The sequence below is a fragment of the Lycorma delicatula genome, chromosome 2 (genome assembly GCF_047948215.1).
Source record: "Lycorma delicatula isolate Av1 chromosome 2, ASM4794821v1, whole genome shotgun sequence".
In the NCBI taxonomy this organism is placed as follows: Eukaryota; Metazoa; Arthropoda; class Insecta; order Hemiptera; family Fulgoridae; genus Lycorma; species Lycorma delicatula.
Genome location: NC_134456.1, coordinates 205275127 through 205295771, shown reverse-complemented (window position 1 = coordinate 205295771; position 20645 = coordinate 205275127). Strand labels below are relative to the sequence as shown.

Here is a 20645-nt window from a genome sequence, read left to right as displayed (position 1 = left end):
AAAACAAATGCTATATTTGGAATTCTGGTTAGCCCTAAACAAAAAGGAAAAACTCCTGAAAACAACATAATAAAAATAAAGATTTCCAGGGCAGAAGGTAGAGTGATCTATTTAGGAAATAATCCTACACCTTGGCACTTATTTTTTACAGATATTATTTTAGAAATAGAAAGTTAGAACATATGTGTGAAAAAAAACAAAATTCAAAAAATCCAGATATAAAGAAACTGACATTATAGAAATAGAAGCACTTATAGGTCTTCTTATTTACACTGCTATATTCAAATCTGGAAAAATCTTGCAGCAACAGTTTCACAAATTTTTGACAAATTTATTTCAAATTGTCAAGGTGTTTACTCCATCAGCTCATGCTTGTGTAGATGAAACTTTGATACCCATTTGAGGACGGTGCTGCTTTAGTGTATATATGCCCAAAAAGCCGGTGAAGTATGGCATAAACTTTGCCTCAGACACCTGTAATTCTTATCTTCTCAATACTTAAATATATGTTGGTGAAAGAAGTAATGGTAAAAATTTATCAAAAGACCAAAAACTTCAAATACCAACACAGACTGTTATCCATCTAACGAAACCAATTATCAGAACAAACAGAAATGATAACTGGTTTACATCTATTGAACTAGCAAACTAATTGATGAAAAGAAAATTAACATGTGTTTGTTTAATGCGTAAAAACAAAAAAAGATTCCACCAGAATTTCTTCCTGAGAAAGAGTAGTTGGTTCCAGCATTTATGGATTTGAAATGATGGTCTCACTCTGCTTTCTTTAATATCAAAAAGATCAGAAGCAGTAATTTTACTGTCATCAATGCACTACTCTGAATACTTTGATAAAAAGACCAGTAAGCCTGAAATGATTTCATAATATAATCCAACTAAATCAGGCATTGATAGAGTTGACCTAAAGTGTTCAAATTATTCACCAAATCATCGCACAAGAAGATATTGTAATAAAATAGCTATATTTGTCACATTATATTGCTGAGCTGCATAAACAGCAGTATTTTGTGTGCTTCTTATTCAAAAACACCAAACATAAAGTGATTTGATTTTATGAAAATATTAGCTATAAGTTTGACCAGAAAACACAGGGAAAGATTACTCATTCCAAATTTTCCATTTGATCTGAAAAATATAATTTCTAATTCACTGGGGCAAACAGAAGTTAAAAACAAATTGTAAAAAATAGTAGATCTGACAATTAGATAAATGGAAAACCTGTCATTACTGTCCGTACACAAAAAAGCAAATGACTGCTTATAAGTGTGTTTTGTGTGAAGTTCGTAACTGTCTTGAGTGTTCAAAACAACTGTGTATTAAATGTGTAAATAAGCTTTTAATTTTAACAGCCTAAAATTCACATTTTATTATGTTTCAAAGACTGAAATACAGCAAATAATTTTGAAGCACATTTTTATCTACTTTCGGTGTACATGGGACTACTATTTTCTGTAACGTATCAAAATTTTTGTAAAGATTAATTTTTTGGTTTCATATTCTAAGTTTTTTTTATATTATTTTATTCAGTTATTGTAAAAATTCATTTTAACGCACTTGAAAATAATCACTATTGAATATCATTGTTTTTGTGTTAGAGTTAATTATTATTTTGCTTAGCTAGTGTTTTACATTTTTTTCAATAAAGTTACATTTATATTTGATTTTGATTTTTTCTTAAAAACATTTAAAAAAAAGCTAGTTTAGTTTGGAAAAAACATCAAAAAATCAACCAAAAAGGAACAAATTGTCAGTACCTGCCGCATAGACTGTTGTTTCAGGTAATGTGGTAATTTAACTACTAAATTTCAAGTTTTTAATAGTTCTGCTAAATCTTTGAATAATTTATCTCTTGATGACACATTAATAGTTGGTCCTCTCGTTCAGCAAGATATTTTTTTTCAATAATTCTAAGGTTTAGACTATTATTTATGTTCTTAATGTCGACATAAAGGAGATATGTAGGCAAATTCTGATCACACCCAAGAGTAGCAACTTATAGAATTCTATGGCAGGATTTTGTTGAACAAGAATTAAAACATTATGCTTTAAGAACTGATATTATGGTACAGCTAGTGCCTACTTCTTGGCTGCTAGATGTCTTATTCAATTTGTTAAAGATAAAAATGATCAGTTCCTGTTGCTTGTCAAATTATATGAATTTATGTCTATATTGTAACAGGATATGACAATTTAGATGTATTAAAAGGTTTAAAGACAACTTATTTATTGAACCAATAGGATTATTCCACTATATAAATGGTTTTCTACTGATTCAAATATAATCCCATTAAACAATAATTGTAACCTTTTATTAAACAGAAGTAAAAATTTATGCACGTTGGAATTTTATGGAACAACCATTTAGACAATTGGATATTTAAATTTCTTAAACAAAAAAAATTTTAGCTAAAAGGATTATCCTGGCAAAATAAATCCCAAGGGGGGGGGGGGGGGAGTGACATTACCTGATAACTTATTATCCCAGTAGAGAAATTTAAAATGTATACATCCAGTTAAAGTAAGCTAGCAGTATAGATCAAATATAATAGCAATATAGATCAAATATTCAATTATTATTAGAGCAATTAAGAAAAATAGTTATATAAAATCTGTACAAATTCATGGATTTGCAGATGCATTGCTGAAAGATTATGTGAGTTGTATAAATGCCACAATTATTTATTCTAATTAAAGATTTCATCCATCCTACTGTATTCCAAGTCTAGGATTTCACAAAGACAACTGATTTCACTACCAAGACTTGAATTATGTGCATGCTTACTGCTAACTCGTTTGTGTAATCAAGTGCTTATTTCTTTAAATTCTCGCACTGATGAAATTCATTTGTATTCAGATTCTATGATTGTACTTCATTGGATTCATGGTTAATCATGAAGGTAAAAATTGTTTATTTCTAATTGAGTTTCAGAAATTCAATAGTTTTTATTCCAAATGACATCACATTAATTAATTTGACAATCCTGCTGATATTTGTCTAGAGGTTGTTTCCCTGAAAGGCTTCAAAAATTTAATTATAGTGGCACGATCCTCTTTGGATTTTACAACATTAAATTCATTGGGCAAATCATTTTTTTCTGTAATGACTTTACCCCTTCACCTCCGTGATAAATTGAAGAGCGTAAAAGAATTCAAATATTGTTTACCTCTACATTACTTAAAAGATATTACTGAAGATTTTTCTTCACTGTCTGGATTAATTCATACCTTTAGCTATTGTTTCAGATTTATTAGTAATGCTAAGTTAAATTCTTCTGAAAGAATCATTGATATTGTCCACTAAGGAATTAAATGACAGTTCTAATTTACTTATATGTATATTACAATTAAGATATTTTATTTCAGAAATCAATGACATTCAGTCTGAGAGACAGATTTCAAAACAAAGTAAATTATTCTCTCCCAATATCATTACAGATTCATACATGCTTCGTGTAGGGGGTCGCTAATGGAATTCCAAGTCATCATATAATAATAAAAACACCAACCTATCATAAAATATAAATACACACTTAACAAAATTAATAATTTGTCTTTTACATGGAGGGATTCAGTTAGTTCTCAGTTCTTTATGTGAAAGAGTTTGGATTATCAATGGGAAAATCATTATGGTCCTTTACTCAAAAATGTATTAAATTCTTTCGCTTTATCATCAAAAGGTTAAATCAGCCACTTGGTCAATTACCATCTATTCAAGTTACAAAGCAGTTTCTAAACTCTTGTTGCACAGTTAATTTGGTAGTCCATTAATGATTCATCTTGGCAGGCAGAGATCAAAGGCCATATCAAAAACTTTATAACCTATTTATGTGCCACACTTTCTCATTGACTCTATTATTTCCTGACCTGATTTCACTGAACTCTTTATTAATCATTTAGGTAGTTAACTATTGCAGAAATTTACACAATCTAGTTGGAATATATGGTTGAAAGATTACTTAAATCATGTAGAACAACGTAACAGAATGGCAAAATCTAAAAGGAATATCAGTGAACGAGACTTACTAGATGAAAATACTACTTTTCTACAGTGGAAACATGGTTTAATAATGAAAAAATTTACAGGATTAGACAATTTAGTATGTGATGTGAATCTGAATACTAGGCAAGATCAATTCACAAATTATGTTTGTTATCGATTTTAAGAGATTGAATAGTGTTTATAATTTTTCTCTTGTTCTTTCTCTATATTGAAGGTATCTGTTTAACATGGTAGATATGGCTTCGCCTGATCCATTGCAGACATCCACTCCACATAGAAATCTAGTTAAGATTTTCATAAAAGCAGTTTACCTGTTTGAGATCCATTAATACAATGTATAAACAAGTTTTGCCATCATAGTGATATACTTATTTAGGATATCCATACAAGCGATTTACCTTGTGTGAATTAAGAGATGCATTTTAATCTATTTAAATAAGTTTTGGCTACAAAGCTGTTATTTAGGATATCTAAACAAGCAATTTATTTATTTAAGAGATCATTAATACAATATATAAACGAGTTTTACATCATAGCAATTTACTTATTTAGGATATTCATACAAGCAATTTACCTGTTTAAAGAGATACATTAATAAAGTGTAAATAAACTACTTATCTGTACAAGCAACTGCTTGCTTAAGTATCCAACCATCATCAGATTTACTTAAGAAATCTAGGCATTCATCCTTACTTATGCTATGCACTTATTTAATTCAAGATTATATTTATTAAAGGCTTATTTATGCTACACACTTATTTAATTCAAGATTACCTTTATTCTACATACTTCTCCAGTTGAAGATTGTATTTTCAAACCTTACTTTTTCTATGCATTTATTCAGTTGTTTAAAATGCTTTGTCATTTACAGAAATCGCTTTTCAAGAATTTATTGTGTACGTGTTTTTTCAACTTTTGCTATTGGTATATCAATAAACATTAAAAAAAGTCACATGATTTTTGGGTGTGGAGTATGTTCAATCTTTTTATTATGTGGAATTCTTCTTACAGACGCTTCATATTCTTCTTGATGCCATTTATTTAAGAACATATTGTTCCACCTCAGTCTTATAAAAATATTAAACCAGTAAACATAAATTATTAACTTAAGTAAACTTTTTAAGTTTAATCAGTTGCTATAATTTGTTGTGTAAAATAATAATATAAAATTATAGTATAATCTTAAAAAAGATAGCTAAACATATTAAATATCAAATGTAATAATTAAATTATGACTTAACTTTAAACCATCTATGTACTTTACTTGAAGTAATCAGTACCATATAGTACAAGGAATTAGCGGAGCAATTAAATTTAAGACAAGAATTATGAATTTAATTCTTAAATTACAATCTATTTAAAAGATTCTACATAACAAAGCTGTTACGTAGAATATCTAAACAAGTAATTTACTTATTTAAGAGATTGGTACTTTTTATTTTATGCTCTCTATGTTTTCGCATTTTTTAGAGAAAACTAACAAACATGCTGTTTTATACCAGTCATTTTAAACATAATAACATATTAGTTAAGATAGCGAGTGTAGGTTAATGTTAAATCACGCACTGAGCGTAGGTCATTCCTACTCAGTAGGAATATGACACTTAGCAGTTCAGCAGATGTTATCAAAGACATTGAACAATAAGATTATTTTTTACATTTACAGATGGTGAATAATATTAAAATTTGTTGAAATGTAACAAAATTATCTTTACTGTTTAGAAAAATTCATTTATATAAATTAAATTTCTTTAATGGTAGAAAATTAATGTAGAAATTGATTAAAGATTTTGCAAAAATCTTTTTTTTATTAAGTCTGACTTAACCATTTGTATAACAGTAGATGCTATTTCTATGTTCATGAGTATATCCTGGTTTTTTTTTTAATTCTATAATAACTGTGGAGAATTTTATCAAAATAATTTATGAAATTTGTTTCAGGTAAGTCCACGTAAGGTGCTTAGGGCAGCATTTGGAATCAGAGCACTTTCAACAGCATATATACAAAAAGTATTCATTAAGACTGAAATGACATTAAAGAGTCAACAAAATATAATGGGTAGTCACCGGCAGTTATCAAGGTCACGATCCAGCGAGAACCTTCCAACATCACAGTCGCAGGCCGATATCCAAATGATGTCACATACCCTCACAATCCGAGAGGTAGGAATTTTATTTATCCAAATATTCTTCAAGCCACTGTTGCATTTTGACATGTTACTTTATTCTTGTAATAATTAATCATTCTTTTTTAATGAACTGCTGGTTAATGCTCAGTTTCGTTTTTTATTACGGAATTTATGTCTTAATGTTACTTATCAAATTAAAAGTATACTTAACAATATATGAACCATTGACTATCACCCATCACATAAGATTTATCACAACCTAATATTTTGCTGTTATGTTGATGAAGGTATGCATTTTTGTTTACAAATGATGATAAAACTTGATTTATATTATATAGGTCATCTTACTATAATAGTTTCTCTTTTATTTCTACTTTATTTTATAAGTGCTTTTGATGACTCACTTTATTAGAGAATTTGCTTTTATGAAGAGCAGCAAGTTTGGGTAATAATTTTTAACTAAAACTAAATTAGTTGTTATAAAATTAAATAGTTTTGACAAGGTAATTAAAATTTATTGATAAAAATGCTCTACCATTATACCGTGCATTCTGTAAATACTGTTTTCTGAAATAGTCTTGAGTTTACTTTGTAAAATGTCTTGATTTAATTAAGTTGTAATGCTTGCTCTTAATTGATAGTTTTCTGTGCTTTGAATCCTCTGAATGTTATTTTTATTCCATCAAGCACTTTTTAGACTGAATATAAGTTACATCGGTTTGGCACTAATGTAGAAAATGAATTAATTTTCTTTTGGATTAAAATCATTAATTCAAGCTAGCTGACCAGAAATTTATTCAGGGTGCTTATTGAAATTAATCTTTTTAGGATTCATATTATTCCTGTGTACTGTTAAATTATATTTAAATTCTGTTAAATAAACCACGTAATATTTAATAAATTTAATGAAATATACTTGGTCTATTTTATATATATTATATATATATATATATATATATATATATATATATATATATATATATATATATATATGTAGGTGATTCCAAATTGCACAACAATTTCTCAGAAGATGATTCTATAGCCAAAAATAAGAAAATCTGTTCTTATAAAAATAGGTCAGAAAGCGGTTCATTAGAGAGTTTCAGCTTGCAAAGTATCTAGCCCTGTTTTCTGCTCCTTTTGTGAAATTAGACCTTACTAAAGTTTTGGTGGTAAAATGTAGGGGTAAATTTTGTACTTCCTTATGGTTTTTGACCTAAGAAGTTGAATAAGTGTGGTCCCAGACTTCTCTCAGTTAGGTTTAAGAAAAACAGGCTAAAACACAAAAACGTTTTGTTGGAAACTGCAGTTTTTTAGGGTTAGAATAAAATAATTTTTAATTTACTAGTTAATTTTGTAGAGAATTTAATTCTAAGAAAATTGATGTAAATAATGTTTATTAAAATTAAACACAAATTAGAGTTCAACTGTAATTAGATACAAAATACACAAACTGGATCTGAAATGATTTTAAAAAGAACAATTTTCATCAATGTTTGAATGTAAATGAAAACAAATAGAAAACTTTTTAAAAATGAAAAATTTGAATAAAAAATAGATTTAAAAAAATAAAAATCACATACTTTGTTTTCTAAAAATGATTAATGGTTACCTGATAAAGCTGCAAACATTTCTTCAAAACAGTTGCTCAATGCAGCTGCCATTCTATTCAATGCACACTTCAGCTCCGTGAATACATGCTAGCTGGACTCATCTAATAGCATCATTATTATTCCCAACAGTAGCTCCAGTTTCTATTGTATGATGTCTCAATTCTTCTGTGGCAATATGAGTGGAATAGGCTAACAACTTCATCCAATCCCAAAGGAAAAGGTCTGCTGGCATGAGATTGGGAGATGAAAGCGACCAGTTTACTGGTCTGTTTCAACCAATCCATTAATTACTACATGTATTATTTAAATGATTCATCACATCACAACAGTAGAGAGCAAGTGCACCATTCGTTACTGAAAAACCACACCTGCACTCTACTTGCAAGTGGAATATTTTCCAGGAGTTCTATCAGATCTATTTACAAAAAAAAATGCAAGTACCACTTTTCATTGAGATTTGGTGGTAAGAAAAAAAGGGCCTATGAGATTATCTCCAAGAAGACCACACCACTTATTGGAATGGGTATAATTGTGCTACCATAACATTCATCACACATTTGACTTTGAAACATGAAAGCAGTGTGACAACCTTCTGGTGCTTGAGGTGGGAGATATTTTTACTGCATTCAACAATATTGCTTCTTCAGCATTGGTATTTCTCACATAACATTCACAAATCATTGTGGTTTAAGCATACCTGATTCTTGAACTTATCTCTCCAAAGCCTCAAATGTTTTTTAGTCCGGTACTCCTTGATCTGGATAATTTTCCCAGTATTCATACACAGCAGCCAATCCATTTTTATTTACTTTACCATAAATTAACATGTCTTCTACTCTCTGAATAAAAACAAATTTGTGGTATCACCCTACAGTTGTGAATGACCGACCAAATAACAGCACAAACACCACTACTCAAATGAATATTCAAATGCTAGACACTAAGCTTAATTGCAGCTGATATTGCCAACCTCTGAAAAATTAAAGATTTTTAATATGTTTTAGAAGGATATTTTTCAAAATTTATTTTTACAATTTTTAGCATTTGTATGTAAATTGTTCTGTTTAAAATCGTGTCACTTTTTCAATCAGTTTGTGTTACTTTTTTTTATTACATCTAAACTTCTTTAATTTTAATAGACATTATTTACTTTAATTTTCTCAGAATTAAATTCTCTACAAAGTTAACTAGAACCTTTTATTTGTTTATGATTAATTAACAGTTATTTTATTCCAAACTTAAAATATATTTTCTTACAAATGATTTTGTGTTTACCCTGATTTTCTTAAAACCTCAGTGAAAAAGAGGTCTGGGACCACTTTTATTCAATTTCTTAGATCAAAATCCATAAGGAAGCATCAAATTTAGACCAAGAATTTTAGTCTGGTTTAATTTCACGCATGAACAGTTTTCTGACCTGCGTTTATGTGAACCTTTTTTCTTATTTTTGGCTGTAGAATCATCTCCTGAGAGATTGCCATGCAATTTGGAATCACTTTATCATCAGTTTAATTTGAAATCAATTTTTATACATATCTTGTGGATATATATATATATATATATATATATACACTTCTATAACTTCAAGAGTTAGTACTTTGATATGAATAACTGAAAAAAATTTTTTAATATTTGTCAAAAAAAAATGTTTGATAAACTATAAGCTCTGTTGAAGGTTAAACCATAGAAAATTATGTTCATAAAACTTGATATTTAAATAATCTCTGAGCAGATTACTTAAGGTTATTATTATTTTTATTTAATTCCATTTTCCAGTGTTTTTAGTGTTAATGTATAAAAGTTTGTTTTCAGTTTATTTTTTTCATATTAATAAAAAACGTATTCAGATATTTATTTTAAGGAATAATTGAATACTGTTCTATTAAAACGTTTCAAACACTATTCATCCATTTCTGCATTTTGTATGAGTAAGGAACTTTTTCAGATATGGCTTGATGACATTTTAATCATTTGAATACCTTATGGTCTGGTGTAGAGCCTGTTGTCAGGTCCTTCCTTATGCCACCATCTCCATCCATCCCTGATTGTCTTTTTCTTTATTACCCCATGGTTTTATTCATTCCCTCTTAGAAATTATTAGTTTTTTCATTTTTGCAGTTGATACATTTTATATATATGTGTTGCTTCTTATGAGTTAAATTTATAATTTGGCAGATTATATTAATATTAAATTGGTTTAATTTTTAGTTGTACTCCCATTTTTATTTTGTACCTTATTTTGATTTTTAAAACAAGAGTATTTTGTACTTTTAAAAAAAATCTTTGTCACATGCATGTATAATTCAAAAATAAGTGCATAAGATCGATTGATATATTACTGCTTTTAAAACTGTTGTTGTGATTTTTTTTTACAGTAGTTTTGTGCCTCTCTCCTATTCTTTTCTTGCATTTCTAATGCTTTCTTTTTTTACTATTATTCAACATTTCTTTTAATTCATGTTTCATTAACTAGACTGAATTATTTAAAAAAAAAAACATTTATGTATAATGTACTCAATCCAACTTATTTTTTGGGTAACAGATCTACGTGCTTCTTTCCATCCACCGTAACTCAAATACTTTCTTGATTGGATTACTTTCTCATACCTTTCATTTTTTGTCCATCACTCCCCCTCAGTCTGGCTCTTGTCTCTTTTCTAATTAGGGAAGCATATCAAACTTTTCACACTTCAAGGGAAGAAACTGATGACAATTTGTTTGTACTGCGGTGAGAGATTAAAAGTACACAATGTTTTCAGTCATATGTTGAATTATATTTAATAACATATTAAAGTTCTAATTTTTTAGTTTACAAATGCTTTGAGTTTTATTATTGTCATTTAGTGAAAAAACAAAAGTTGTTCCTCCAGCAGAATTAATCTTGAGTGGCATAATAAATCTCTCATTAAAGTAATCTTAATATATTTATTCAAATAAATTTAAGAAATAATTAACTTGATTAAGGAATTGGTTTTTCAATTCTTATTTAAAAATTGATTTAAAAAAAATAATATATGGAAAAAATTTCAACAAAACACTGAGGAAAATAAAGAAATGTAACAAGTAAGGTGACATTATCTGTGGGATTAATATCATTTTTTTGAAAATTTTTTTTCTTCTCTTATTCTTATCTTAATCTTATTTAAGTTAAGTTCTTAATCTTATTTACTTAAGTTGACAAGTAATAACCTACTGGTAATAACTTTCAGCAATCCAACCTGCTTTACTCTCTTTTTTCTGCCTTAATCTTCCTTGGTATCTCATCATATCTGATATGATCATTATTGTTCCCATCAGTTCATTATTAATGTTAAGATTTCATCTGATGTTATTTCCTCTGCTTGAATTTTGCTTTCACCTCAACATTTTATGATCATTCTTTAGGAACATGTGTTTAGATTTGTCATATAATCTTTGGTTTTATACTAATTAGACTTTCTAATTAACACAAGTTTCTAGTTTCCAATTTCTTCCCAGCCTCTTATCATCTTGTGATCTCATTACTATTTCTGGAAACCTTTTTTGTGAATAGATTATGAAGATATTTCATTCTTCAGGTGTCTCATTCCAATAATAGTTTTTTTTCTTATTTCTTCTCTCTATCTGCAGGTCAAATTAACTATAGACGCCCAAGATTTTCTTTCATTTCCATTATACAAAGCATGTTATGAAAGTTATTTACTTTTTTAGTGCGATATTCCACCTTTTTTATCTTTGTCTCATAACTTTTACATATGTTATTAGTGAGATATCTTATATTTTTCTTCTTGACTCAAATGATTTTTCCTTGTTTTTAGCTATATTTGTTATCAGGAAAATAATACAACACATCTGTAATCCTTTTCTTGTACATTTTATTATTTTTGTTTTATTTTATGTAATTTATCAGTTATATTATTAGGTTGTGGTGAATCAAAGTGTAATGTGATAGTTTTTTTCTTATTCTTAGTCCCTTCATTTTGATTTAGTTGGTTCTCTATTATTACATGAAAACCAAGATGAAATTACAGTGTTGTCTTAATCATAGGGATTTTGTTTAATTTTATAGAATTTTATTCTTTTGAGATATTATTATTGATAATAGTATTTTAATATTTCTTTAATAGAAATTATTAAAAAAATGCTTCCTATTGCCAATTTTATTTACTGACTTTATGGCAGTTATTATAGAATTTGTACTGCTGTCAAATAATACATTTGTTTATTGAAATAACTTTCATTTTATTTTCAACTTATTGTGAAAATTTGTTTTTAAGTGATAAATATTATAAATAAATCTTAATATCTTGCATCTAGTATCAGATGTTTTTATTAAAAAAATCTATAAATAAAATATAAAAATAAATTTAAAAAAATATGAAGTAATAAGTATTAAAAAAAACTAAAAAAAGATTTTTGACATTGTTTTTTTGATGTTCAGGTAAGTAAATGTTCTTTAAAAACTAGGCTTTTCTGTATCGCCTCATTCTTTTCATTTGCTAGAGCTACCTATGAGTTTAAATGCTATTACATTATTCTCCTCAACCCAATAAAATAAAGCTGTTAGTTTGAGCTTTAAAACCCAGGTATGTGGCTAAAGTTATTTATGTGGCCATTATGGTTTCTTTTTTTTTGTAATCAACGTATTCAAATATAATCTTTCTATCATAATGCAGTATATTTATATTATACACACACATGTGAAGTAGAGTAACGGTTTGAGTGAATTTTATTCACCTGAACTGTTTCCTTTTTGTATATATTTTTATTAATTTTTCTCTTATCACTAGTGTCAGCTTATTCTGTTTTTCTTGACCATTTTTTTTTGTACAGAAGATATTAATTATTTGTCATCAGCATTTCAGAAATTCAGAAAGATTTCAGAAGCTTCTTATATAATTCTGAGGGTTAAATAAGACACAGATTTTACATGAAATACAGAATTCAGAAGAAATCATTGTAATGTTTCCAGTTTTCTACTTTATATATTCCTATTTTTGCACTTGAGCTAGATTTATCTTTTAATTATCACTTTCACTGCCATAAAAAATTAGTGGTCTTGTGTACAATTTGTCATATTTTAAAAATATTTTTTACTTAACCTTATTAATATTGTATCGGTGATCATGCTTATTCAAATAAATATTTTATGGAACTAAATATAAGGAAGTACAATACCACCATTTACATCTTTGAATTATTAATTTACTTATGTAAATACCATACCTTAAATGTATACATAAGGTACTTGTATCATAATGTAAATGGTGTTTGTTATATCACATATGTTTTATATATACATTATAGAAGATTTTTGAACTAGTATTTCTGAAATTCCACCCCATACTTTTACAGTGCATTCATTAACTGCAAGTACATGACAGTTTTTTTTTGTTTCATGAATAGTTTGCTTTCAATTCAACACGAGTATCATGATTCCAGGAATGATAACATGGTCAAATTTTTAAACAGCCAGTCTTTTTTTGAAGTTGTCAATTAGATGATTCCAAACACTTTCAGTTATTAAAATATGAGCGTTTGATTTTACTTCTTGCTATGATCTGAGCAGCAATGGTCCAGATCTATGTTCAAAGACATTTTACCTGATCTTGAGCCAACTGGTATCTATCCATCCAACTCTTTTCCTGCATATATGCTGTAATTCAATGTGAAGAAACTGTTCTGCTTCATAAAATTTTATTAAGTTAATAGTATTTTTCTTCCAAATGTCATCATTACCAAATATCTTTAAATTATAAAGCAAAGTTATTATATTCTTAACATTTGTATTATACAAGCATGCAATTTTAAGGTCAGGTCAGAAAAATTATATGTTTAATACTATGTAAATCAATTACAGAGACATGTTGATTAATATCTTTCAGTGGGTGTTAAAATTTTCCGTGATTTTACATTGCAGTTTTTATATAACATCTGTATTATTATGCTTCCAAGTTATTTGAAAGTAGTAACCTGTGATAGTTTCTTTTTTTATGAAATTTTAGCAACTTTCTTCCCATTCTTGCAGTAAAAGGTACCAAAAAGTTCTTATGTTAAAATCCTAAACTTAAAATTCTTGCCTGTAGATTTTGAATAAGGATGTCTTGATGTTTGTCTTTCTTACATTTACTTTAACTAGTTTTCCATTAACTAAGTGCAAATTCTATTGTTACATTTATAATTTATAACAAATTTTAACTTACCGGAAATATTTTCAGTCTTATTATGTCCTCCTTGTAGTCAGAATTATACTTTTTTCTGTTGGTGTATTAATCTGTTGTAAATAATGATTAGCTTTTTTTTTATTTTATCAGTTTTCAATTAATTAAGATTTATTTACCAATATAAGATTGATTAAGATAATTAAGATTTATGTAGAGAGAAGAGATCAGATTGATCCATTTGAATTGTCTCTTTGTCTCTGATGAAATATTTTTTTATAACTTAATAGATGTAAAATAACATCCAAGAACAAAAAAAAATGGTCAGGATTTTTTTAAGTTGAAATTATATTGCTTTACGTCAGGCTATAATCTCAATTACAGTTAAGTAGTGTTCTGGACCACTCTCTAGTTTTTACATTTTTAAAACAAAATCTGTTTTCTTACTTTCACTTAGTACTTATGGATTTCTATTAATTCTATTTTTAAATTAAAATTTTTATTCATTTTTATGTTTTATTTATTAAATATTTTATTATTGTTTAATAATTTTTAATATGCTAAATTATTATTCATTTAAGTTTATTTTAGTATTAAGTTTATTATTTTGTCAGTGCAACTTTATGTCTGTTTAAATTATTTTCATTTTACATTATTTTGTTCTTTTTTACTGGGATTATAACTAAGATTTACAAATGAGTGTGAGTCTAATTATAAAAATGGAAGGATTGAACGTGTCTTAAGTTGTCTTTCGCAATGACTTCAGCTTAGCCTCTTACCTTGTTTTCTGTCTATATGTGTGCTGGGTCTTGTGTATGCTGTTACCATTAATTTGAAATAAAGTTCTTTTAAATTGTATCCGTGGTGCCTAGCACAAAATTACAAACACTGAAAATTTGCTATGAAAATAAGTGAAAGTCAGTGTATGTTAATCCACTATGAGTTCTTTATTACTATTTATGAATGAAATAAATTGCTGCACTCATTTGTGGTTTAAATTGTTATATTTATTGTGCTGAATCTGTTTCACTTGTAAAATTTTTATTTCTGTATATAATTATTTTTATTTGCTTTCATTTTTTTTTCCATTTCACTTTATTTGCTTCATTATTTTATTTTATTTTTTATTGCTGCAGAGGTGTATGAAAGTACATCTAACTTTTTACTTGTATTTTATTTGCTTTAAGGTGTTGGGTGCTTACTTATTTACTGTAGCTTTATTTTTTCTTCTGCTGTCATTACATTAATGCGACTTAATTTCTTATTTTACTTTTTATTATCATTAAATATTGTTTAAGTCACTATAGATAGCCTTTTGTCATGAGATGTTATAATTGGTGAAATAATTGTAGTTTATTATTAAAATCAATAAATTTCTCCTGTTTTTTACAAACTTGAATGTTTTATACCAAAACTTGCCATTATGAAACTGCTTTTACTTTATTTTTTTTATTATATTTATTAAATAATATTTAAATAAATTCTGTAAATCAAAGCAAGGTGTTATTTTACTTGGCTTGTAATTTTTTTTTGCCACTAGTCTGACGTTTACAATTCTTCATTTTTAATTTTAGAGTAACTATTTTTTAAAATCTTAATCAGTTTTTTTTTTAAATTAAAGTAATCAAAGTAGAGTAAATGAAATTTATATTTATACATATTTAAAAAAAAGTTAAGATGCATGATCTCATGAAAATCAATTTTCATTATATCATAATCTCACCTCTGATTTCTTGTATATAAAATGCATGTATATAAATTGCTACTTCTCTTGTGTCCAAAGTTTTATTCGGAATACTTCAGCATCGTTTTGTATTATTTATGCTCTTGCATTAAATATGCATGTATGAACTGAACTACCGTATATTAAAGAAAAAGAAAATGGATTATATAGGTGAGAATATTGTCAGAATCTGCAATTATTGCTGCATCAGACAAAGTATTTTTTATATGTACCCCTCTTTTAAGTTTAAAAATGTACCCTAACAGTAGTAGGAAGAGGTAAACAAATTTATTTTGCATTTCATATTTCCACACATTTTCTGCTATTTCATTAAATTTTTATCCAAATATTATAATTTTTTAAGCATACCTTGCATTTTTCAAGAGGTCATTAGATTTTTGTTTACAGTAATTATGGAAAAATATTTTTCATCTGTATAAGTCAATATAAAGGTTGCTTTTTAAGAGTGAACATCATGAAAAACATAAAACTTGATTTTAAAATATGCTTTTATTGTACAAGAATATGCCTGCACTCCTGAAGGACAGTTACAAAAATAATTGAATACATATAGAGAAATACATTTAAGTACTGATATATTGCTTTTTACCAGTGTTTTAGTTTGCATTATATATTACTCTGAATTTGAAACATATTAGAAAAAATTCTTGTAACATTAAAAGTTACAGAATAATTCAATATAAATGGAAACTAAAAATTTATTTTAAATAACATACAAAATCATAAATAACAAGGTAATTTAATACAAACAAAATATTATTTAATAACACATAATATAGATGACAGTAGTGGGAATACTCTGTAGATAAAAAAAGGAGCTGCCCCAACATTTGTCAGGATGGATCAGGAAAACCACAGTAAAGGTTTGATTAGAACAGCAACACAAAATTAACAGTTAATTGTTTAAAATGTAGATATATGAAATAATATTAAATTAATCGTATAAAATAACTACAAAATAGTTCAAATGTCATAAGGTGTGCTAAATTGAGCATATATTAAATGTTTGCACATGTACATGTTGAACAGACTTAGAAAATTCAGGATTTTTCGTAATTTATATTATTTAAAAATTGATTTTCAGAGTAAATATTATTTCTGCAAAAGAAAAATGTTAAATTTATTTTAATGATTAATTGATATCAATTATGTTATTGTTTTGTTTTAAACTGAAACTTTCAAGAAACTGCTGAAAACATTTGTGATGTTTCCAACTTGCATATAGTAATAATTAATTGTTAAAAACCAGTTTATTTATTTCATCCTGGAATAATTTTGAATTCTAATGATTTAAAATTTTTTGTATTACGTTTTTTTTTGATAACATTAAAAATAACCGATCTTATCTTTGTGGCACAGTAATATGGTATATATTATAGTAAATAATTGGCAATATTATTTTTCTTGAAAGGGTAATTCAGCATACCCAGAGTTTTAAGTATTAAGTAGATATAAATAAATCTGATAAATATTAAGTAATGCTTGAGTAAACATTATTGTAATGTTTATGATTTTTATACCCGTATGTACAGGTGTTATGTTTATATCACCTGTTTATTTATACTGTTTCAAGAATTGAGGGGATAGTTCCCACATCAAAATAAAGAAAGACCTTTATTTTTCTATGTCTGCAAATGCTTAGTTTACTGGCCTCCTGCCATTTTGTATTTTTAAAATAAAAGTACAAAATTTGTATGCTATAAATACAAAATAAGTGGAATGGTTAATTTTACTGGCTAAAATTTTGTTTAAAAATTCTTAAAGTGTGTCACTATATTAAAAAAAAAAAAAAAAAAAAAAAAAAATAGTATAAGATTAAATAACTCTACAAGATCTCAACTGGAATAATTTTGATTAATTTTATCATCGTGTAAGAAATTATAATTATTTCATAATATTGAAAATATTATAATAAAATATAACTGAAATCATGAAAATATTATAAATATAAATAATATTAATATTGAAAAATGATTTGCATTACATGTTTTTTTGTTTAATGAACAGGCAGTGGTTTTTAATAGTTCTTTTTTCAATTAAAATTTATTTAACAACAATACATTGTCACATCAGATAAAACATAAGAAACTTCTGCAGCTGTTCAAAATGACGGTTATCATTCAAAATACATGCATCCAGGCATTTCTCATCGACTGCTGGACTCTTTGAAAGATGCCAGGTATCTGCTGAATCCTCTCAATCCCATTTAGAATTCTTTTGTGCAATTCTTATATGATATCTTTGAGGGTGTTATATACAAGTGTCTTTAAATGTCCCCATAAGAAAAAGTTAAATGGACTTAGATCAGGAGACCTTGTAGACCATGCTACTGGGCCTTCCTTGACCAATTAATCTGTTTGATATACTTCATTTAGGTAATCTTGAAATTGAAATCTTTAATGAGCCTCAGCCCCATTCCCATCCAGCATGAACCACATATTGTTGTTAGTGTTTTCAAGAAGTGTAAATATCTTTTAGGTAAAAAGCAAGTAAATAAGTGGTCACCCAGAATACCAGTCCATATGTATATAGAAAACTGATATTGGTGATGGTTCTCTGAAACAGCATGAGGTTTTCAATTGACCACATGTGGGTGTTGAGAATGGCCTATCTGTAGTACTTCCAAGGCCAGCTTTCTAGTACTTTTTTCAGGATGTTAGGTATTTCATCTAATACACCTTCCTCGAATTTGGGTGTACATATTGAATGTGTAGTCATTCTGATTTGCCACATTATTCAGGTTTTAAGCTTCTTGTGTCTGAGCCACCTATGAATTTATGAAAACATTGTGTGAGAAGGTAACACTTAGTTGGGAAAGTGTTCCTGATATAGCCATCTCGTCTCAACGAGTGTTGCAACATACATTAAATACATATCCATTTCTAAATTATATAAATATGCTTCACATTACTTGCCTCTGTGAATAAGATAATGGTAAAAAAAAAATATTAATTCATACAGCAGTTGAACGTATTCATCTCTGAACAGATATATAAACATCTGTTTTAATCCAAATTATATTTCAGTATTATTATTTACTATTTATAATAGGATCATGATTTCAATAATATTTTTTTTACTACAGTATTTTCAATATTATTAAATTAGTTCAAGTTATTTAACTTAATTCTGAAGGAAATGAAAACTGGTTTTTTCTAAAATGATTTGCTTCAAAGAATTTTTGCCGTAACTGTGTTATTTATGAACAAATTTTAATAAATCATTTTCTTTGTCATAAAACATTTAATATTTTTGTAACAAAATTTAAATAAACCAGCAGCTACAGACATATTAACAATTAAGAAATTTACATGGCACTGTAAAAAATTTATAGCGGCAATTGAGAGATATGAAATTTACAGTATATGAAATTTCAGCTCTGTGCATTTAACCATTCCTGAAAAATAAATTTGTTTGTTAAAAAGTACAAAATGGCAGATAGCTGGTGAACTAAGCATTTTCAGATATATGTGATAGGTAAACTTATTTCTATGTGGGGGACCATCCCCTGAATTCTTGAAACTGTTTTTATAAACATCCTGGATAATAATGATCTCAGTGCTTCTTTTATATCCTGGGTGCTTTCCAGAAATCCTTTTCAGTTCCCAATTATATTTGTGAAAATCAAACAGAATCACAAGAAGGATGATAAATTGAGTTTCATGAAAAGATTGATATGACTAAGATGCAATCTGTAGGAAGCTGCCATTTTCTGAGAGGCATTAGTAGATAGCTTTTTGTATTGGCATAAGTTAAGCTTTTTGTACTGGTACCAATTGGATACTACTCCACACAAATACAAACAATCCATGTAAGTTTTCATAAACTAGCTATCCCCACAAAATTTCACAAATTACAAAGAAACAGTAGCTCAGTCAACATTAGCCTTGAATCAGTTATTAAAACTAAAAAACTGGGGTACAAGCTAAAAGAACAGGAAAGAAGGAATCGGAAATTAGAGAAAAAAGATGGTGAAAAAGGGACATTTTTACTAGTAGAAAGACAATACAGGACTAAAAACCCCATCCAAGAAGTGTTTCAAGAGCTCCTCCATGTAGAGGTGGTATGGTATCTCTTAGGAGATCTGCTAACTTTATCTGGATAGAAGCAGGTTATTACTTTTTTTTCAATTAGCAACTCAAAATATGTGCGCTAAAAAAAAATTGTTTTTCCTCTGAAAACGTTTCTCTTTCAACGTACTAAAGCTTGCTTAAGGAAAGTCTGACCCATCTCCTGAATCTGTATAAGTATTTACAATTCAGAGTATATTTATCCAGTTAAATAAAACTGTTTAACCAGATTCGGCTAGAGTTCAGCAAAGGGTTGAGATAAGACTGTTCAACTAGAGGTCTGAGCAGATACATTAATATAACACAACTCCCAGCTATATTTGAATCTTCCCAAGCACTATGTTATTCGTGCACAGTTTCTCTGTTACATGCCAAAAATTGCATTAGTTATTAGGCTTTATGATTTCATCCAGGTACAAAATAAATTCTAAGTACAATACTTCAAGGAAGGTGACAAATTATCAGAACTTAATTTTTAAAAAAGAAACTACATACTCTTTGTTGCAATCCTGACTTTCTGTCGTATTCTCTTGAGATTTGGTAAATACATATTATTATTATACATCAGTTACTAGCAGTGAACTATAATTTTTCATCTAAAACTAAACTGAAAGTGAGAGCTGATAGTTTTAGAAAGCTTTTGACATATATTGTAATTCTGCTGTTTTTGATCAGGTGTCAGGAATTTGAGTATAACTGCACAGTACCTGGTGTGCATTTACATTCTTTTAAATGCCATACCAGATCTCATAACTGATATAGTCATCTCTAATCTCATGGAAAGTAGACTTCATAAGTAATATATTGTTTTTCTTCAAGGGTTGTGCCCAGTGTAAGGTTATTGAATACCCAAAGTGTTGCCGAACCAAAAGTAGAAAAGATTTTGATTACCTTGTTTGTTAATTAAGCTTCATGCAAAGATTTACAT

At 27.6% G+C, this 20645-nt stretch overlaps 1 protein-coding gene across 3 annotated transcripts in view; it reads left to right on the top strand.

Annotated features, from left to right (window-relative positions):
• sky (GTPase-activating protein skywalker) overlaps window positions 1-20645 on the top strand; it is a 260488-nt gene that overhangs the window by 200337 nt on the left and 39506 nt on the right. For all 3 annotated transcript variants that reach the window (XM_075357069.1, XM_075357070.1, XM_075357071.1), the window contains one exon: window positions 5963-6184. In XM_075357069.1, the coding sequence (XP_075213184.1) occupies window positions 5963-6184 (222 nt within the window). The remainder of the gene's footprint in view (window positions 1-5962; window positions 6185-20645) is intronic.